This window comes from Mobula birostris, chromosome 32 (assembly GCF_030028105.1).
Source record: "Mobula birostris isolate sMobBir1 chromosome 32, sMobBir1.hap1, whole genome shotgun sequence".
NCBI lineage: Eukaryota > Metazoa > Chordata > Chondrichthyes > Myliobatiformes > Myliobatidae > Mobula > Mobula birostris.
Genome location: NC_092401.1, coordinates 6,457,257 through 6,479,596, shown reverse-complemented (window position 1 = coordinate 6,479,596; position 22,340 = coordinate 6,457,257). Strand labels below are relative to the sequence as shown.

Sequence of the window (22,340 nt, the reverse complement as noted above, 5' to 3'; positions counted from 1 at the left end):
ATTGTCACTGTTTAGCCTAGTTGCAATCTAGCACTTGATAATACCTAAACAACAAACCATCAACGAGTGAAATTTTTGGTTAACGTGATAAAATTTACCTTCAGCAAGAACATTGCCTCAAATATGGAGGATGAAGAAGCACCTTGATTTAACTACTTGATGAAACTAAGCATATTGACCAGGTTGGCCAGCTAGACAAGGAAGTGGATTTGGTACCAACATTTGATTACATCAGCTTATTCAAGATATTGTGACTGGTCAGATGGTATCTTTCTGTTTAGGCCTATGTTGTGCTGCATTTCCAAGAATGACGTATCAAGTTGTGATTCTGTTCTGTGCAAATAATTGTTGAAAATAACTATTTGAACAAAACCAACAATGTGTAGTGCGTGTTGAGTCTTGTCCTCAAGTACTGAATTGTGGGAAATTAATTGCTCAGTGGTGCTCTCAGTGAGGGATGATTAGTTTGTGGATTTAGCTTTATTGATGAGGATGTTAGTCTTTCAAATGCTGATGTTAGCTAATCTGTCACTCATTTTAAACAGGAACGTGCAGGAGTGAAGATGATTTTAATCCAAGATGGTTCACAAAACGCTAATGTAGATAAACCACTCCGGATTATTGGTGATCCTTTTAAAGTGCAGGTATGATCTTGCAAGTATTTCTGGATTTGCTTATTCAAGATATCACACCACTTCTTTCAAGCAGAAAGCCATTAATGGCCACTTTTCCATTTTTAATTACACCCTGAATATCTTTTTGTCCTAATCTTTAAGGTTTCCTCAAAAGGGAGTTTCTGATCACCTGCAAGAAAAGCTTGGTAATTCCCCGAGATGTGGCTTCATTTTAATTGCTACAGGCTGAGTGTGGTTGGAGGGGGGGAAATAATTATACTTTGCTCTTCAGGTTGTTCCTGAAGCAAAAGAAAAGCTAGAGCAAAGACGTTCCAACTCTGACTTGATCCTTTTGAATTTGCATTATTAATAACTTCTTCCTTTTTGAAATGAACAGTCTGATTGTACATGTGATACTGGTAGAAGGATAAATACTGACCAGTTCATTGGTACTGTTTTGGTCATTAAATAGTACTTTAGGAGCCTTTATGCCTTTTGAGAGCAGTTGGGGTCCAAGTTTTGTTTTGATGAGAAGAAAAAGTTGATCTGACGCCCTCAGTAAGCAGGAGTCTGGATTTGTCAGATGCAGAGTGATACTAGTGCTTCAAGAAAGAACTTTTCATTGTCCAAACCATGACCTATATTTGAACGTGACTTCTGCACAATTTTGTGTTCATGGTCACAGTTCAACCTAGCTTTAGACTGACTCGTTTTCATTTGAGAAAGAATTAAACCAGTGTTAGCCTAAATATTAGCTGAAGCACTAATATTTAATATAAAGTAATCTGTATGTCAATTAAGCTTGAGTATGGCTCAAAGCCTGAAAGCTGTTATGTACATGTATGACACTGCAATTCAAACTGTGCTGTTTGTTAACTTTTATTCTGAATGGTTGCAGCAAGCTAGAGACATGGTGATGGAGATCTTGCATGAACGTGACCAAGGAGGATTTGGCGACAGAAATGAGTTTGGCAACCGGGGTGCTGGCGGTGCTGGCGGTTTAGACGTAAGTAGAGCCGTTTATTTTTCCTTGAGTCTCTGGGCTATTTTGTTTGGAATTCAAGAAAAATGTTTTTTGTGTGTAATGTATACATAATTCAAAAGGCCCCTTGTAAAATTAGTCACTTGTCAGAAATCTTGTGGTAAAGTAACTTTCCATGAGCTATAATGTAAAATTTTGCTTTTAAAGTTTTGCCTTTCTGGCCTCAGCCCGTGATGTGTTTGTCACATTAAATCTCCCTCTAAAAGTTCATTGCATTTTTATTCTGGTTGTCTGGGAGTTAGACTTTATCCCTAATTTTTGATTATCAGTTTACAGAAAGAGGCTTGTGCTTGCATGGCACAATCCTTGTGAATAAACTTGTTCAGGTGGGATTGAGTATCCATAAAGATATTTCTTTCACCTGCATTTGCTGGCATTGGGCCTAAAAACAATCTGGCCATAAATGCTCTGTATTTATTCTTTGGTAATGAATATGGGCAATTTGTGAAGAAATGCTCCTATAGAATCAAAGATTCAAAGTACATTTATTACCAAAGTATGTTTACAGTGTACAACTTTGAGATTCATCTTCCCCACAGAGAGCCACGAAACAACGAAGAACTATGGAATCCGCTCAAAGAAGAAAAAAAACATCAACCCCTCCCCCCATGCGCGAACCAAACCAATGGCGCAAACAGCAACAAAAAAAGACGAGCGAAAACACAGAATGTAAAGCAAAATCAGGAGGCATATTTCAGTTCAGCTCAGTGTTCATTATCTGCCCAATTCCAAATCGCCTAAACTATCAAAATAAATAAGAGCAACCTGAAAAACTAGAAACACACGATAAACTTGAGTTGGAGTCCACGATCCACAAACTGCATTGATTAGACTTTGCTCCAGCACCGTCAAGGGAGAGATCTTTCGAACTTGGGCCATTCCTCGGGAGCAGCCAGCAAGAAGGAGAGGGAGGCCGCCACAAGTAGCTACCCTCCTCTGGCAGCAGTGAGTGAGAGGCTGGTAGAGGGCACTGAACACGCACTCTTCTCACTGACCTCAACGAAGCGATCTTTATTTTCATGCTTAACCCACACTCATTGTTTCTCCTTTACCAAATGTTTTAATTCTGCAACTCTAAAATGCAGTACTCTGCATGCTTTCCTTGTGCTCAGATGTGACATAGACTTGCTGTTCCAGATGACTGGCTGGTTACTGCTGGATTTTGATCTGCTCTCTTTGAGAGGAGGTTTGGTTGGATCACAATACTACAGTAGCAGAGGTGCTAAACTGGTTCTAGATCTCTTAAACTTGGTTTGCTTCTATTGTATGCATGATGTGTGTGTATTTTTTTTTCCCTTTCTTAGCGCAGTTGCTGCAGTCTTTTTTTAAATTGAGTTCTTCAAGTGTCTTGCTTTGTGGCTGCCTGTAAGCAACCAGCTCTCAAGGTGTATAATTTATACATTCTTCCATAATAAAAGTAATTTGAATCTTCCAACTAGCATTTGAAATATTGTATTTAGGTGAATAGTGTTATTTCTCCTAGTTAATACTTTGTATCTCTGCTTTTAGTTTCTTCCATTTTCCCTGAAAGTGTGGGCTTCATTCTACAGTGATTTCAGTCATTTACTATTTTGTACTTGAAATTTTTTGGTTATTTGTATTTCTTTGTGCTTTTTAGCTTGCATTTTCATGTTGGATGATGGCAACATACTATTTCATACTGTTATCCCTGTAGAGGTTAGAGGATGTCTGGAAGGGAAGAATTCTGATGTGATATTATCTTGTAATCTCCAGGTTTACACTTGTTTAAGTATTAAAAGCTTTCCTTGATGTATGCAGGCAGTAATAATGGTGAAGAAAACTGATGGGGATTGCATTCGGATAAAGGTTATTAATAAATTCATAGACATTCTGACCTTCACGTAACATCTTTTAAACTTTAGGTACCGGTGCCACGGCATTCAGTAGGAATAGTGATCGGAAGAAGTGGAGAAATGATCAAGAAAATACAAAATGATGCAGGAGTCCGAATACAGTTCAAACCAGGTCAGTCCCGTTCCAAGCACTGAGCAGTTATTAAATCCAGGAATTCTTTAGACACCAAAATGGGGTATTTGTATGGATATCACTCCTTGTATCGGCCAGCATGAATCATACTGCTGATCCTTAGTCCTATAACCTCGTTCCCTGGTGGTGTAAATAAATTTTGGTCTGCTGACATTGGAGCTGTTTTATTCCCAGATGGCAGAATTAAATCTGTCTGTGTAGTATTGTGCAGAGGCACGTAAGTGTAACCAGTCCACTACCCGTATATCATGACGATGCTTCGTACTGAATTTAAACACTTGTTACCTTCCTGTCCACTGGCAAGACATTTTTACTTTTCTTCCTTAACCCTTTTCCAAAAATAAGACTGGGCAGCGGAAGATTAATTGAGTGGAAGTCTTCCTGGATTTTATTATAGTTTTGCTAAGCTTTACTTTTATTTACCTTTTTGTTTTTGTTGCTGCTGATGCCAGAGTCGTTATTGCCTTAAGTAACGTGTCACTGAAGAGTACCAAGTATTAGCATAAATTGTTTCTCCTCAGCACAGCCTTGATTCCAACTCTCTGCGGTGCAGCCATTAAACTGAGTGGGGTGGGGTGTTTGTGTGTGTGAGTGTAGGTTTAATTCCTTCTGACTTGTTGGGCAGGTGCAATGAGGATAGTTTGTCCCGTCAAGTAGGGATAGTGTGTGAAAAGTGATGTAATGGAGGAACAAAAAAAAAAATCTACATTGGGTAGCGAAGATCTGCCATTCGTAGAACTTCAGGACACAAGGAAGAACTTGGCCTATCTTGCCAGAGATGAGCGTAACTGACTAAATAAAACATTATGAACTCCCTTACTATCTTGAAGCAGACGCGTTTCACTCTGTAAGCATTTGGATTCATTGTTTCAGGTGCTGTCTGTTCCGTTTGGACTTGATTTCTGTAATGCTGCAGCTGCTCTGGAAGTGCTAACTTTCATCTTTCAATAAAGTCCTTTTTTTCCCTTCTTTCGTCTCGTAGATGATGGGTCTACGCCAGATAAGATAGCGCATGTAATGGGGCCTCCAGAGAGATGCCAGCATGCTGCACAAATAATTACTGACCTTCTGCAGAACGTGCGGGTATGGAGTGGACTTTTGTTCTTGATTTCTTCCGTATTTCTTTCTTTCCCCCTTGTCTCCGCACCTGAAGGAGGCAAGTATTCCATGGATAATATACACCTGAGTTGTTTGTCCATTTTTTTTAAAAAGAAGGCCAAAGCATCATGGCAGGGAACCTCTGCTTGATGCACTATACCACAACCAAGCTTGGGTATGATGGCAGCAAAGTCCATCTGTGCTCCTAAACTTGAGAAAATTAGTCTTTCTTGAGTTACAACATAATGAGGATCTTTGCAGTAAATTCCATACTGTAAAACCTGCTTTATAAGCTAATGCTTTATGCATGTATCATCTTCCAAGCATGTATGTTAAGGGGTTCCTGCCTCAAAATAAACCTAGTGACCAGACAATAGAATGGGGCTGTTTAAAACACTTTTTTGAGGCATTGTGGTATAATGAGTAGCAACACGGTAGCATAGTGGTTAGCACAATGCTTTACAGTACCAGCGACTTGGGTTCAATTCCTGCCGCTGCCTGTAAGGAGTTTGTACATTTTCCCCGTGACTGTGTCAATTTCCTCCGGGTGCTCTGGTTTCCTCCCAAAGTCCGAAGACGTACTGGTTGGCAAGTTAATTGGTTATGGTAAATTGTCCCATGATTAGGCTAGGATTAAATCAGGGGATTGCTGGGTGGCACGGTTTGAAGAGCCAGAAGGGCCTATTACATGCTGTATCTCAATGAATACATAAATAAATAAACACTTGTCACAAACTATTGAGACTAATCTGGATTCAGCTCTGAGAGGGGCAAGGATTGTATTACTCAGCACAGTAATAGGAGCCTTACCTGACAGAAGGCATGTTTATATAAATTGAGGACAATAAACCTTCATTGGCTTATTCCTGCTCCAGGAGGAGAGACATTATGCGTTATGTTCTCTTGCATCCAGAGGAATGATGTGCATTGAAACATGGGTGCTCTTGACAAGCTAAAAGCATGAATGATGTTTCCAGTCCCTCTCCCCTCCACTCACTGTGCTTAGAACTAGAGATCACAGTCTCAGAACTAGAAATTAACCATCCAGGATTGTGTCCTTTGCCTAGAAAGTGGCAGATCTTTGAAATTATTTATTCTGAAGTGTAGTGAAGACTCAGTTTTTTAGATTTGTGGATGTTTGGGCAATTAAGAAATTTGGGATTAATCTGGGATAATAGGTTAAAAATTTACCATGGCTGGAAGGAAGAGCTGAAAGGCTTCTTTTTGTTTCTTAGATTTGAGCGAAAAGTTTTGGAGTTGGGATTTCAAATTGTGTTTTTGAGGTTGGTGCACAGAACCCTGTCTCGTGAGCATCAGTTATTAAATTATAGACAATATATAATTTTTAAAAAATATAGTCAATTTGTAAGTAGTTGAATAAAACTTGTGGAATTCAATGGGTTGATAATTGTTTAAATTTAGTAGTGGGAGGCATGTTGAAGGACAGACTTGTATTAAAATTTTATACTTTTCACCATCTTCATGTCACTAGCAGTTATATAAAGTAAAAAAGATTGAAAACACATATGCAGTATCTGTGGGGAGAGAAGGCTAACATTGCAAGTTGCTGTCAATATATAAGGCTGGATAACCTTGCATTGCCTGAACCATTAATCCTACTTGCCTCTCCACGCATGGACTGACTTCAGTATTTGTGTGGCATTTTCTGTTTTTATTTCAGATTTCCAACAGCTGCAGTATACTATAAACAAAGGATGTTTGTGTTTAAACCTGTTACTTTCTTTGTCTGAATTAGTTTAGAACTATGGGTATACTTTAAGGGCCTCAATTAATATTTGCCAGTACCTTTTCATGCGAGATGTCTTGTGTAAAGTCGGAGTCATGTTTGAAGTTGGCGTTCCCTCCCCTTTTATCTCTATGATAGTTGTGCTGGATCAGTTCCATTCTGCTAGCTACCTCTTTGTTAATTGTTAGCATCGTATAATTTTGTGTAGTTTTAGCAAACTAAGCTAGCTCAGTGTGAGCTGATTTGATTGCCAATCTATAAATCTCTGGTCCATGCCTACTTATTTTGCTTGGCAATTGCCCTGGGGAAAAAAAAAACAATGCACCCTATTTCAATAAAATTAGTAAATCCAATGAGGCCATGATCTTAGCTGAATGGTGGAAAAATGGAATTCTTTCCTCAAATCTGTACTATATGTGCTGGGATACATAAAGGTTGTGGTATTGTGGGGTCAGGGTTTAAAGATTGCAGCTCAGTTCGTGTGACCCAGGTCTCCTAGGTTTGATTTGAAGGTTGAAGTGAATGAGAACCTGAAGAGCTGCTTCCTGTTGTTGGAATGAGACTCTTCACCTTATTCATCTTTTTCAAGGATACCTTGCAAAAGCACCGAAAACTTCAGCTGAAGACTGGGCAGCAACGACTTTGTTCAGATTCAATCCCTACTTAACATCCCTTGTATTTTTTGAGGGGTTAAACTTTGCCACTCTGCATGCAGAAAATTGCTCTGAATGTTCATTTTCACAGCAGGTGTCCCGAATTAACAAATTTACCCACGTGTACCCTGCTCCCATTTTAAAATGCCTTCGCAGTTCCCAAGGTTGTCCTGATCATTGATGTATTAATGTAGTAAACTGTGTTTGTGTTTGTATAGGCTGGGCCACCTGGTCCCCCGGGGCCTGGAATGCCGGGTCCTGGCCGAGGAAGGGGCAGAGGTCAAGGCACGTGGGGCATGGGCCCCCCTGGAGGAGAGATGGCCTTCTCAGTCCCCAGCCACAAGTGTGGTTTGGTCATTGGTAGAGGTAGGTTGAGCGTCCTTGCTTTGACTTTTATGGTGTTCTGTTGTATTGTCGGGTTGACTTTGCTATTCATCGTTGGTGTATTTAAATGCTTAGCAATGCATCATCAGCATTTTGAACGGGAGATAAAAATCAAACCAAAAAGCTAAGTGTTCACTCGACTATGCTCTTCCAGGGATATTAGTAGTCAACCACCTCCAACTTGTCAGTATGTGTGGCCTGGTATTTTCCAGGAACTATGTTGCTTCACTCGGAGGCTTCCAGTTTTCCTGCTGCCTTGCTCACCTCCTGTTTGATGATCCTGAGTTCAGATTTCACTACTGTGTGTGCCCAGAGTTTAAAGTCAGTCGCATTTATGGATTAGTATCTGGCATTGAAATGGGAACAGTTGGGCTCTGTACTTATTCGTGAGACTGAGGTGCATTGCTTAAACCTTGCAGGTGGGGAAAACGTGAAGGCAATCAACCAGCAGACCGGTGCTTTTGTGGAATTGCAGAGACAGCCCCCTCCCAACGGGGATCCGAACTTCAAACTGTTCACTATCCGTGGATCGCCCCAGCAGATCGATCATGCCAAGCAGCTCATTGAGGAGAAGATAGAGGTAACAGTTTCTTCCATCTGCAGGGTGGGTCACCATATCCAAAAAGCTGACAGTCAACAGACCCTCAGCAGAAAACATGAGCTTCTTTAACAAATGGCGTGCTCTATCTAAATCTGCATTTGCACATTTGACAACTTCCACTATAGAAAGGATGTTGAGGATGCAGAAGGGGTTTACCAGGATGCTGCCTGATTTAGAGGGCACGTGCTGTCATGAGGGGCTGGATAAACGTGGGTTGTTTTCTCTGAAGCGTCAGAGGCTGAGGGGAGATCTGATAGAGGTCTACAAGATTGTGAAGAGACATTAGAGTGGGCAGAGAGTATCTCTTTCCCAGAATTGAAATGTCTAATATCAGGGTGTGCATTGAAAATGAGAGGGGTAGGTTTAAGGGTGATGTGAGGGGTATGTTTCTTTACTCAAGAGTGGTGGGTGCCTGGTATGGTGGTAGAGGCAAATACATTAGAGGCTTTTAGGAGATGTTTGGATGGACACATGGATGTAAGGAAGATGGAGGGATATAGACATGGTGTAGGTAGGAGGGGATTAGTGTTTGTTGTTTTTGATTTGCTGTTTAGCTGGTTCGGCACAACACTGTGGGTAGAATGGCCTGCTCCTATGCTATGCTGTTCTGTGTTCTAAGTTTCAGTGAATGTATTCAGATGTTGTACTGGCTTCCCAGTTCTCAGATCAGTACATAGAGCCTATACACAGCAATTTGTAGTACAACAGAAGAATGTTATCTAGTTGTGCATAATGCAGTGAGCCATAAATTCATTTACATGAAGGACACCGGTAACTTCCATACCCATGCAGTGTTGTACCTAATCTGTGGAGTGGGTAGAGTAGCACAGTACAATATGGGCCCTTTGCCCTGGAATATTGTACTGATCTAAATAAACATACTCCACAATCAATCTAAGCCTTCCCTCCTACGCAACCTTCCTAACCTTCTATTTTTCCTACTTCGATATGCATATGAGAGACTCTTGTATCAGCTTCCACACCTGCCAGTGCATTCCAGGGACCCACCACTCTGATGTCTCCACTAAACTTCCTTCCACTCACATTGAATGCATGTCTTCTGATATTGGTCATTCTGCCTTGGGAAAGAAAGCTAATAGCTGTTCACTCTATAACTCTTACCTTATACATTTCTATCAAGTCATCTCTCATCCTCCTTTGCTCCAAAGAGGAAAAACTCTAGTTTGATCGACCTTTCTTCATTTGGAATGTATTGCTAATTCAGACAGTATTCTGGTATAGCTCCTCTGTACCCTTTCTAAAGGCTTCCACTTCCTTCCTATAATGTTGTAACCAGAACTGGACACGATATTCCCAGGTGTGGTCTAACTGGGGTTTAAAACAGCCATATAATTTTTGTGGCTTTTGAACTCAATTCTCTACTAATTAAAGCCAATACAACATTTTCCTCCTTGCCCACTCTGCTGATGCAGAACCTTTGAGAGATCTATGGGCTTGGACTCAAAATCCTTCTGTTCCTCCACATTGCTACCTGCCATACTATCCACAGTACTACCAGCCTTCATGTAACCCACCTTTCTACTCCCTTATCCAAGTCACAAAGAGCAGGTTTCTCAGAGCAGATCCCTGTGCAACACCAATGGTCCCAAACTCCAGGCAAAAATATGCGCCATCTACTACCACTCTGCCTTCTGTGGGCAAGCCAATTCCAAATCCGTTCAGCCAAGTTTCCATGGATCCCATGCCTCATGACTTTCTGGATGATCCTTCCAAGTGGAACCTTGCCAAGCACAGAACTTGTGCTGTTTGCATTTCAGGAGCTATGCACATTAATGCTTCGGCACGTGCGCTTCCCTTAGTCTCGACTGGTTCTTAGAGTGAGGAACAACCTGATGTTTGGATGATTTAAACACTGGGCCTGTTGGATTGAAAAGGCAGAGCGTTGGGACCAGAGGCGAGGGTCGGGTCGGTTCTGTTCACTGTACTGTGACATTTACTGCGTTCCGCGCTGCGCTGAGGCGATGGCCTGTTCCGGTTGCTCCAGGCTTCGTGTCTGGGGACTGAAACTTTTATTCTAAATGCTAATTGCTACTTTTATTGTTCGCACAATTTTTTCTTTCCTCTCTGCACCTGGGGTGCATGGCAGTATTGGGTTCTTTGGGTTTCTTTGTTTTGTAACTGCCTGTAAGGGGATGAATCTCAAGGTTGTTTGATGTATACATAATTTGCTAATAAATGTACCTTGAACTCTGAACTCTCTGTCATTGCTTCTCCCTATGTTTATCCCCACTCCTGCCTTTTTACTGTTAGCTGAGAAGAGGAAGGAGTATTCTTAAGTTTTGTCCCAACCACTTAATATCCATATAGAAATATACTCATTTGTTTCTCTTCCCAGGGCCCCTTATGTCCTGTTGGACCCCCAATGCCTGGTGGCCCTATGGGACCCTTCCAGCCTGGACCCTTCCCCCAAGGACCTCCAGGAGCTCCTCCGCCCCAGTAAGTAAACAGATACTTCATTGCATCAGTGCAGCTTTGCTCTTTACAGCAGTTGAATTCTGGTAGACAATGAGCAAAATCATTTCAGTTCAACAACTTGGAATTCCAGGCTTTTACTCTCACTTGTCTGTTTCTAACCTTATGTAAATGATACTACTTCCTTACCAATTTAACTTGAAACCTAATGTACCAGTAACATTGATTAGAGGATGTCATTCATGGACAATGGGAAGCTTGCTTTTACTTTGTCAGGTGTCACTGTGATGTAATAATGCCGAAACAGTGTTGCTCATGCTTACTTTGGAATGTTAAGTTGGAGAAATCAGCATCTTTTAATGAAATACACATGTAGTCAGGCTAGGAGTTGTCAGATCTCAGTGATTTTTCCAATCCCCAGGTTCTTTTAGAAGTCCATGAATGACTGAGAACTTGTCACTTATTTTAAAGTGTGAACAAAGGAGCGGAGGCAGAGCATGTGAAACTGAGGCAGACAGAAAGAAAAAGATACAAAGATGGTGTCTTTACAAAACCTGGCACCTCTATACTTAAGAAAAGGCCAATTCCTAAGATAAGAAGAAACCAATCAAAAGCTACACACAATCACAGCATGTGTCATGTGTTAACACTTAGCCAATGAAAACTGAAAACATGGTAAATGTTACATAAATGCTATACTGCTTTTCCACCAGTAGGTGGAGGCAAAACATCACATTGTGAAAAATGCACGTTTGTTAAAAATACAAGTTGTGTGTCAGTAAAAACTAATTTCTAATATTAAAAAAACCCAACAGAGTTGTGTCATTTACTGGCATTCTCACTGCAGGAGAAAAGTACGATTGCCCATCTGTTCTTATCCTCCCCACCCCCCACTTCCAACATTGCTACCTATTGTTGGTGGCTGAAGCATGAGCGTTGAGCATGAACGTGGGAAGTGACATGGGCTCCGTTCCCTGCATACCTTACATGGTACATCCTCCACTTCGGAGATTTTATCCCCCTACTGTATCTCTGGCAGCCTACTTTGTGCTGGTGTATATGCATTGTGGACTAGTGAATAAACAAATTGACAAGTACCGGTTTGGGGAGGTTAGGGCAGCGCGGTAGCATAGTATTCAGCACAACGCTTTACAGTATGGGTAACCTGGGTTCAATTCCTACTGCTGCCTGTAAGTCTGCTCTCCTCATGACTGCATGGGTTTCCTCCCAATTACGGGTTTGGTAGGTTAGTTGGTCATTGTGACTTGTCCCATGATTAGGCATGGGTTAAATCGGGATTGCTGGGCGGTGTGGTTTGAAGGGCCAGAAGGGACTATTCTGCACTTTAGCTCAATAAACTAAAAAAAATGGCTAGTCATATCAGGTGACAGAATCTTTGGGTCTTTGTTCTTTTCCTTTGTGTAGGTGTCTTCTGGCCTCTGTTGATGTCATTGCATAGACAAAAGTGAATATACGTGGGGAGTCTTTAATTGTTGTTCTGAACTATCTAACTGGCATTCTTCCCTGACAGCCCTGCTGCTGGTGGCCCGCCTCCTCCGCACCAGTATCCTCCTCAAGGTTGGGGAAACACATACCAACAGTGGCAGCCGCCTGGACCTCATGACCCAAGTAATTATTTACGTTTCCTTGCTTTGTACGTGGGGTTTGAGCCAGAGTTTCAAAGAGCTCGGAAGCAGTTGTTCCAAACCCACAGATAATCCTTGCTGCAGGAACTGGCTGAGGTGTAAATGTAGCTGAGGCACTTGAATCTGTATTCCTTTTCTAGTCCCACAACCCTCCAGCATCTGTTTTCTTGTGACCTTCTTGCAACCTTTTTTCTTCATTTTTTTTCGACTTTGTTCAGCTGTTTAACTGTTGAGTTCTGGAATTTCATCCGAAATCTCTTGCATTCCTTAAGATCTACTCATCATCATTAACCAAATTTAATCTGATTCACTATTAAGTTGCAGCTGAAGCCTTTCCTGTGCACAATTTTAGAATAGTTTACTCATCAAAGAAGTTGTACAACTACAAATTTGTGTGTGTTTTGAAGAATTTTTATTGGAATTTGTCCATTAAACCTTTTGTAACGATAATGTGCATTTTCTCAGATTCACGAAATATCACACAAAATGCCATTTTGTCCACTTTCCCGTGCCATTTCTTAGAGTTCTCATTGAGTATTGCTCACTTGTTCTTTGTGTGCTTGCAAGGTTTTCCTTCTCAGGAATTTGCCTAATTCCCTATTGAAAATTGTGTTTGAGGGTCTGGAATGTTGTCTGAATTGGTAAATTATAACTCTTTAGATTTCTTGCTGATTGCATTGTGATAGGAAATCAAAATTCTTAATAGCAAATGTCACTGTAGATCTCCTCACTTCTAATAGCATTTGGGATGTGGGGGCTTGTAGTTGATCTTGGGTGCCCATACTGCAGTAATCTGTAGTGCCACTGGTGGAATATAAAGTGACTGCTTAGTTCAGAGGCCAGAATAGTTTATATTACCCTGTGAGATGTGGATGTTGCTAATTGTCCATCCCCAATGGTCATTGTTTGAGCAGCTATTACCATCAGGGATAAGGAATAAGTCATTCTGACTAAGGATCTTTGACTTTAAATGCTACCTTAAACAGGAGAAAATCTGCAGATGCTGAAAATCCGAACCAACGCTTACATAATGCTGGAGGAACTCAGCAGGTCAGACAGCATCTATGGAAAGGAGTTAACAGTTGACATTGTGGGCCGAGACCCTTCTTCAGGACTGAAGTTCCTCCAGCATTTTGTGTGTGTTGCTTCAAATGTTACTATTTTTCTTTCTATAGATACAGTCTGACCTAAGTACTTCTCACATAGCTTTGTTTCTTTGTCTTTTCCCATTGTCTGTCCTGCCCATATGAGGTCTTGTACCTCTGCCAAACATTTGGCCTCCTGACTTTTTCAATTGTGGATTGCTTTTCTATGGGTGGGGTGAAGGCTTTGTTTTGAAAATTTGAGCAGTATCATCTTGTGGAATATTAACAGCATCTTTTGTGGTACAGGTAAGGCTCCTGGAGATCCGAATGCTGCTGCCTGGGCTGCCTATTACCAACAGTATTACCAACAGCCTCCTGCACCTGTCCCACCCCAACAGCCAGCTGCTGCTCCACCAGGGCCAGGTAAGACGTGGATAGGCTGCACATCGTCTCCACTCCCTTGTAAATTTTAAGGGAAGCTGCAATGATGGATGTCATCAAACCTAAATCTATCCTTAAATTTGAGTAATGAAATTTTAAAATGAGTTGAAGGGAAAATAATTGTATTTTCCAGTGATATTTGTTAAATAAAACATACCTCTATAAAAGGTGATGAACTTTTGGAAGCAGTACACCTTGCACTTTTGGTAAACTTTTAGAAGAATACTGCAATAACACAAGTGTCAGAGCTTTAGACTGGATTGCTGCAAGCAAACTTTTTTTAAAGAGCAGAAGAAATGGACTACAGTGACTTCTCTGCATTAAAGCAGGATAATTTCTCCAGAAAATTGCAGTGAGTAGAGGATAACTACTTGCAAACTGAAATCAATCAGTCATAATGCAGCTGCCAGGCTTGACTGCTATGAAATGCCATTGCTGATGCATGCTTCCTTGTAAGACTCTTAGATGTGAATTTCTGACTCCCTCCACAGCTGTGTCAAATTACAGTCGATATTTATTTAAATAGCTACCATTGAAACCTGGCAGGCAATTTGCATGGAGCAGGTTACCACAGGTACTTAGCTGGCATCACTTTTGTTTTTGTTGGTTGAGCAAGAGGTATTGGTTGAACAGAAGATACCTTCCCAGTAGAACAGTGGTATCTTCTACATCTATTTGAGAAAGCAGATGCATGACTTTAATTAATCTCCTGTAAAATGAGGGGCCACAGACAGTGTAGCATTCTCCTGCCCTGGGTTTCATGTTCCATTTTCAGATTTGAAGCTGCTGCCTTTTGGTGCTTATAAAAAAACACTACTGTTATCTTTTAATTATATTTTAACTCCTTTTTATTTAAACAGATCCAACACAGCAGCCTCCAGTTCAAGGTCCCGGAGGTCAACCTGATTACACTAAAGCATGGGAAGAATATTATAAGAAACTAGGTGGGTATCTTTCATTTACTTTTGGAGATTATTTCCGTACCTGAATTGGCTTGCTGAATTGATGCCTGCCTTTCCCATTTCTTATCCAGAATGCTTGGCTTTGTCATCACAAATGTAATTTTATAGTGTTTTCCAAAACTCTAGTGTTAAGACTTCACATTTGATAAAGTATTTCTCCTCTGCCCTCTGGTGGCCTTGACCGTACCTGTACTTTAATGCTGAATACCTCAGATGAGTAGCTCATATTCTCTGCACCATGACTGAGAGAGGGGAGCATTGAGCCTGAACCGTGAGTTGAACCCACTTGGTTCCCATCTGTTCTTGTGAGGTGTGCCGGTCCATGCTGCTTGTGGCGTGTACATCTGAGTGACTAATAATACTCTGACTAACATTCCAGTTTTTCTGCTATACTGTCCACATTTTTGTGCAGCGACCCAATGTCAAATGGATCAAAGTGGCTTTCTCCATCTGTCACTCTTCCCTCCTTTGGACATCTTTAGCTAAAGTCTGAGTTTGCTTTTGCAGGCCAGCAGAACCAACCTGGCCAGCAACCAGGCCCTCAGCAGGATTATACAAAAGCATGGGAGGAGTACTATAAGAAACAAGGTAAGCATTGCTGCCCTCGTCTTTCTTACTACTCATAAAAGCCTTGAGAAATGTTTTCTTGAATTTGTTCATGGTGTCTTTTATATAGGATTCAAAGAGCAGACAATGCCTCGGTTTAACTAAAGGTACTTTGTTGTCGATCGTAGAATAAAATTCCCCTTAGAGATGAGGTGTGTTGACTGAAAACTGGTCTCCTTTTCAGCCTCGTGATATCGATATTCAGATCTGTGAGGCTATATTTTTTTGGCTTCCAGTGTACTCTGTCTCAGCTCTAGAAGTAATGTTCCATCCCAGTAACACCTTGAACTCTGTCAAAAGCATTTTAAAGCAGTTGATATCCAATGAAATATTTGCTGCTGTTGTAACATAGTGAATGTGGTAGCCAAATTATATGCATTAATATCTACCACTAATGAACATAATTTTTTGATAGTTAATGTTGTTTGAGGGATTTCTATTTCTGAGGATGTTGTGCAGACCATAAGACATAGGAGCAGAATTTAGGCATTTCATTCCATCAAGTCTGCTCTGCCTTTCAATCATGGCTGATTTATTTTCCCCCCATTCTCAGTGTCCTGCCTTCTCCCCATAGCCTTTGATGCCCTTAATCAAGAACCTATCTCCTCCTTTTAAATATACCCACTGACTTGTCCTCCACAGCCACCTGTGGCCATGAATTCCACAGATTCACTGCCCTATGGCAAAAGAAATTCCTCCTCATCTCTGTTGCAAAGAGACACTCTTCTATTCTGAGGTAGTGCCACCTGGTCCTAGTCTCCACACTATTGGAAACATCCTCTCTATGTCTCCTATTTCTTTTCTAGGATGGATAAGAGGTGACTTGATAGAGGTGTACAAGATGATAAGAGGCACAGATCAAGTGGCTAGCCAGAGACTTTTTCTCAGGGCTAATACCATGGGGAATAACTTTTAAGATGATTGTAACAAAGTATATGGGGTGGGATGTCAAAGGTAAGTTCTATACAGAGTGGTGGGTGCGTAGAGCCAAGGGTGGTGGTAGAGGCAGATGTGTTAAGACTTTTCAATGACCCCTAGATGAAAAAAACGAAGGGTTATGTAGGAAGGAAGAGTTAAGTTGATCTTAAAGAAAGTTAAAAGGTTGGCACAGCATCATATGGTCAAATGGCCTATGCTGTCCTGTTGTAGTCTACGTTTAAAGGAGATTTCTTAAAAAGAATTCACCTCAGCCAGACAGGCAAGTCTCTGGTTGGCAGGCACCTTCAGCTTTTTCATTGCCCTTGTGTAGTAGTAGACAGCTGTCAATCCCAGGGGATCATGGGTTTGCACCTCTGGTGGACTGTGTCCGTCCTCTCCAGGACGCAAGCCTGGGTCGGAAGATTTGAAGAACCGGCTGTTTTTTCCATGCAGCGGGTTTCCCCTCTCCACATCACTGACGTAGTCCGAGGGAGGGGCAAGTGCTGATACAGCTTGGCACCAGTGTCGTCGCAGAGGTTGCCAGAGTGAAGTTGTAAACAACATCAAACTGCCTTAGGGACCTCGGTTCCGGATTTCTTCCTCGGGGTTTACTCACAAAGCCTTTCCCGTGGATGGGTATGGCTGCAAGGCAGCGGAGATTTAAAACCAGAGTTTTCCTTCTAGGCAGGTTGCCGTTTAAGGCTGACGAGCCCCGCCTGCCCAAAGCAACTGGTCCATCTTTGCCTCTTCTCTAGTCAGTAGAAACAGTTCCACCGGGCCTAGTAGCTAAGCCACATGTGAAGGGCAAGAGTTGGAATTGGTTGTCAGAGATGTTAGTGATGCACATCATTTGGAGCACTTTATAGTTAGTGGGAGCTTATCCCCACTACTACCCCTGTCTATGACAACCTTAGGAACCTGCCCTTGTATAAAGGGTCATAATTTAATATTTGAGATGTACAGTGAATTCTGGTTAATTGGCCCATTGGTTTGGGACAATTCTTAAAGAACAAAACCTAAATCAAGATAATAGCTGTGTTTTCTTTTATTTGGGACACTATGCTGCTTAACTGGGGAGGAAACTGTTGCCAAACAATTTCTAACTAGTGTCAATCATGTGCACTTGTATGGCTGTTAAATGCTATACCGTGCTTAGAGCGATCAGCTTTTAATAGCATCAGTTGCATGTGTTTGTGTTTTTTTTTAGAAAAAGTGATTTTTGTCACTGTAAGGAATAATCAATAAGACAATTCAGCACTGGTTTGCTCACTCTGGTTTCAAGAATTCAGGCTTGGAGATGCCAGAAACAGCAGGGAGTTAAAATGGAACAACTTTACTACTTCAAGTTAGGAATTATGAAGTTATCAGCAATCATCATACAATGAAAGTATTGTAATTATCTTTTGTAATCCAAATCTTTTTTTTAAGATTTGGAGAATGCAGCTGTTGAAAGCGTTGTATGAAGACGGTCCAATATCTGCACGAGATGTCCATGCTGATTGTGTTCATTTACAGTCAGTCAAAACGTGGCAGACGAATTCCTCTATTGATAAATAATACTGTTATAGTACTGTAGAGTCATTGGTAGTATAACTTATTCTGTATTTCATTTAAATACACAAATTGTTACTCAGTAGTTTGTTATTTTTATGCCTTTTAACTATTTCCATGCAACTTCGACTAATTGGGTAGCTGCTTAATTGGGCCAAATTGTACTGGTCCTGAAGTGACCTATTTGACTGGAATCCACTGTATCTGCGTAGATGCAGCATGACCAGCATTTCACATTTGCATGTGGCCACTTTATTAGGTAGCTCCTCCTATCTTGTATGTTTGCTCAGTGTGAGCTGAAAACAACACAGAATATGTTCAAAGGTCCGTTTTCATAAAATAATGTGTACAGTATATACAACCTGAAATTCTTACTCTTCACAGACATCCACGAAACAAGAAACCCCATAGAATGAATGATAGAAACATTGAAGACCCCCACTTTCCCACCCCCCTCCCTGCGCACAAGACTGGATGCAAGAGATGCCTGTTGTTTGTAGGGCAGGCAGATATTCAGAGGCTGGAAGCCGGAAGTGTAAAGTTGCATTCAGCTTGTGTGCTTGATTAATAAGAAAACAAAAGGCCATAAGATTTAAACTCTTCTGCAGACAGTGTACATCTCAACTGTTTTCCTTGGATGTATTTTAGAAACAACTTTAAAGGAGAATTATATTCAGTGGCTGCTTCATTAGGAGCCTCCAGTATGTTTGTGGTCTTCTACAGGTTGTAGCCCATCCACTTGTGGGTTCGATGTGTTGTACATTCAGAGCTGCTCTTCTGCATGACATTATTGTAATAACCAGGGGTTATTTGAGTTACTGTTGCCTTCCTGTCAGCTTGAATTAGTCTGGTCATTCTCTTCTGACCTCTTATTAACAAGGTATTTTTGCCCAGAGATCTGCTGCGCACTGCTTTTTAAAAGTTTTTTTATATTTTGTGTAAACTCTGGATAGTGTGCGTACAAATCCCAGAAAATCAACAGTTTCTGAGATACTCAAACCACTCCATTTGGCGCCAACAGTCATTCCACAGTCAAAGTTACTCAGATCACAGTTTGTCCCCATTATGATGTCTGAACAGTAACTGAACTGATTGACTGTATCTGCATGCTTTTATGCTTTGAATTGCTGCCACGTGATTAGATATTTGCATTAATGTCTGCATGTGTGTAAGTGTACCTAATAAAGTGGTCTTTGATTGTGGGAAGAGTTGCTGTTTGTTGGGGGTGTGCTGTTTAGGTTTATGCATATTGACTGTTACTGTCTCTTCCACAGCTCAGAGCGCCCAGGGGGCGGCAGCGGCGGCGGCGGCGGCAGCGGCACCACAGCCTGGAGCCCAGCCGGATTATAGTGCAGCCTGGGCTGAGTACTACAGACAGCAGGCAGCATACTATGGTCAACCAGGGGCACCACAACCCGCTCCCCAACAACCACCCACACAGCAAGGGCAACCGGTACGTCCGCAACCCCCTCCTCCCTACAGGTTCTAGCTCTCTTCTTCTTGCAGCAGTGGTGCCTTCTGGACATGGCTCTGCCTTCACTCAGTCATCACAGTGCTGTGGCTACAACCAACTGAAAGCGGCCTGTTAAACTCAGTCTGGAACTCGGTGTCTCAGACCAGGCGTACACAGTCAGTGGGTGACTGCATGCGTTCAACCACTTGCACACTTTCTCCTTTCTTCTTGCTCCTGTTCTCTCCCCTCAGTGACTTGCTGCTCAGCAGAACCAATACATGCAATCATTTCATCTTTGCATTAAGCACTGAAAGGATTAATAGTGTAAATGGTTGAGCCTTTACTTTCCCAACAATGTGTTGCTACTTCATGTTGATGGCACTTTCCAGAAGCAGTTCAGTAGTGCAAAATGGGCACTTTCTCTTGCTTTTAACCTTTTCTACACTTTCTCTTGCAATTAGTTTACCTTTTTTCTTTCTCTTTCTTCCCCCCCCTCTCGCTCGCGCCCCGCTCCCCCCCCCTCGCTCGCGCCCCGCTCCCCCCCCTCGCTCGCGCCCCGCTCCCCCCCCTCGCTCGCGCCCCGCTCCCCCCCTCTCGCTCGCGCCCCGCTCCCCCCCTCTCGCTCGCGCCCCGCTCCCCCCCTCTCGCTCGCGCCCCGCTCCCCCCCCTCTCGCTCGCGCCCCGCTCCCCCCCTCTCGCTCGCGCCCCGCTCCCCCCCTTCTCTCTCTCGCTCGCGCCCCACTCCCCTCACATTTCTGTTTGTGTTTGGTTTATTGCTACTGTCTCCCAATTGTACTGTCATCAGCAGTTATCCATACAATGTCTGCTATGTTCATTTATTACTTCAAAAATGTGATGTTACATGCTTCTAGAACAAGCAGTCACACTGATCCTACTGCCAGTGACTCCTGAACTGTCACTCCCAATGACAGAAATTTTGTGACCTATACTTGTACACCGCTTCTTTACTCCTCATCTTCGAAGGTTCAGTGAAGCAGGAGAATAAGACTGGTACGCGAGGTTGTTCACGGCAAGATATGCTGCTTTCGGTTGGACACGCAGACCTGTTGAAGACTTTCATTGTCAGACACGTGAGGATGTGATTCATCAGTGACTGGAAGCCATCTCTGATTTCATACCTTTCCCGTCACATGTTTTGACCTTCTGGTCAACGTGGAACTTGCAAAGTCAATTTGTGTGATGGATTAAAAATAGCACAGAAATGCCTTTACCTTACAGGTTCTTTACATGGAGTTAAGTTGTAATCTCGGGCACCGACGGGCAGAGACATCAGAACTTTCACCACAGAAGGTGTCTGCTTGGCCAATTTGTGCCAATGCTTGCTCATTGAAGGGGCTACCTAGTTTTCCCATTCTTCTCAATCCTGTATGTAGGCTTCAGCTGATGCAGGTACAGACTCTACATATCACAAAAAAGTGCCAGTTCCCACTAAGAAGCCTTAAGTTTAAAAGGCCCTCTGACATCAGGTTTATAAATAGTTGTAATTAGCTAGAAATTTGTCCATTTAGATCAGTGGCTTATGGTTAGATCTAAATTTTAACCATGAGCATTATTGAGATGAATCATGTTGAGCCTATAGAACAGACATGGGCTTTGGGATCAGCTATTCCATACTAGTCTTTTGTATTTTAGCACATCCATTGTAACCACTCTTCGCCCTTATGCTTACTCAGCTTAAATGCACCTGCTTTTGCCTCGCTCCTCCTGCAGAAGTATTCTTTCTATTCTCGCCGCTCTGGATTCCTCTGAATTCTCCTTGGGGTTTATTGTTGACTCTTAGATTGCTAGCTCCTGCTTTTGGGCCTGGCAGCAGATGGATTCAACTGCATCTACTCTGTCAAAACATTTCATCACCTTGTGTCAGCCCACCCTGCGCCCCCTTGTTCTTCTGTCTTCCAGTGAAAAGAGCTGCTCTGTTCTATCTTTCTGATGGCCATAAACCTCCCATTTCAGTGTTGCCTGTAAATCTTTATTACACTTTCCTCACTACCTCTTCAGTAACGTGGAGGCCAAGCCCATGCTCTGAGGAAAAGTTCTGCATGTTTTATGTCTGATTTTCATTCTGTAATTCTAGAAGTGAGCCCTGATGCTTTGTTTGCACTTTTTTCGCCTTGATAACCTGTCACTGTCTGTGTGCGCACACTTTGAATCCCCCTGTTTCGCTACTCCTTTTTGTACTTCTATCCCAGCAATATATGGCCGCCTTTTTCCTACCAAAATGTAATACCTCACACTTAACTATATTCAATTGAATCTGCCATAGGAATGCATCATCTCACAAGATGGATTCCCTGTTGTGTCATCCCACTAATTTCCACATTAAATATTTTCTCTCCCACAGACACAGTGAAGCAAACGGGGGACGATTGCAGTATCGTCGGGAAGAATATTCCTTTTAACAATGATGCAGACTGATGAAGATCCATAGGCTTAGGTTCCCTATCACTGTTTAAAGACGTTCATGTTGAGCCAGTGTAGGAGGTAGATTAAGCTCAGCTCCAACTTCAGATTCAGTCCGTCTACAGGAGAGAGAAAAAAAAACAAAAAAATGGATGGGGGGGAAGTGAAAAATTCAGGATAATACTTTTTTGTTTTTATTTTAAATATAGATCACTCGGCTTTTAGTTGAAGATAGTTGAACATTCCAGACAATGTACTGTTGAAATCAAATCCATTACACTGAAAATGGCTGCTGGTCTGTTTTTTGCATCTTGTTGTCTGTTAAGGTTTAAAAGAAAAACAATGTAAGCTTGGTTTTTACTTTTTACCGCTCGTTTTACACTTCACAATAAATGATATTAAAACAGTGGCTCTTTACTGCGATGCTTCTGCCTTGTCTCAAGCTTGTTGGTCTCTGTTCACGGCACTGAAGATGCAGGCGTCCGGCGAGCAGCACCCGATCTCACACGTATCGTTGGTTGTCTGCCGTTGGTTTTGGGTTGGGGGTAGGGGTCTTGTCTGCAGTTGCTTTTGGGACGGGGATAGGGGGTAGTGGGAGTGCACAATTGACCTTTGAAGTGCAGTGCCTGGGCAGGTTGTGTCCCCTTCAGTCACTACAGGGCCGGACAGTGACATCCT

At 42.1% G+C, this 22,340-nt stretch overlaps 1 protein-coding gene across 2 annotated transcripts in view; it reads left to right on the top strand.

The window, feature by feature from the left end:
- The window catches only part of LOC140191240 (far upstream element-binding protein 2-like), a 55,301-nt gene extending 33,230 nt beyond the window's left edge, over window positions 1-22,071 (top strand). The window contains exons 9-21 of one of the 2 annotated variants that reach the window (XM_072248446.1): window positions 546-644; window positions 1,513-1,620; window positions 3,540-3,642; window positions 4,646-4,746; window positions 7,380-7,527; window positions 7,965-8,125; window positions 10,503-10,603; window positions 12,111-12,208; window positions 13,617-13,733; window positions 14,612-14,695; window positions 15,221-15,301; window positions 19,063-19,241; window positions 21,604-22,071. In XM_072248446.1, coding sequence (XP_072104547.1) covers window positions 546-644; window positions 1,513-1,620; window positions 3,540-3,642; window positions 4,646-4,746; window positions 7,380-7,527; window positions 7,965-8,125; window positions 10,503-10,603; window positions 12,111-12,208; window positions 13,617-13,733; window positions 14,612-14,695; window positions 15,221-15,301; window positions 19,063-19,241; window positions 21,604-21,612 — 1,389 coding nt within the window. In that variant the 3' untranslated portion in view covers window positions 21,613-22,071. Of the gene's footprint in view, window positions 1-545; window positions 645-1,512; window positions 1,621-3,539; window positions 3,643-4,645; window positions 4,747-7,379; window positions 7,528-7,964; window positions 8,126-10,502; window positions 10,604-12,110; window positions 12,209-13,616; window positions 13,734-14,611; window positions 14,696-15,220; window positions 15,302-19,062; window positions 19,242-20,225 lie in introns of both variants that reach the window. The other variant, XM_072248447.1, reaches the window with a different exon arrangement.
- The last annotated feature ends 269 nt before the right edge of the window (window positions 22,072-22,340 follow it).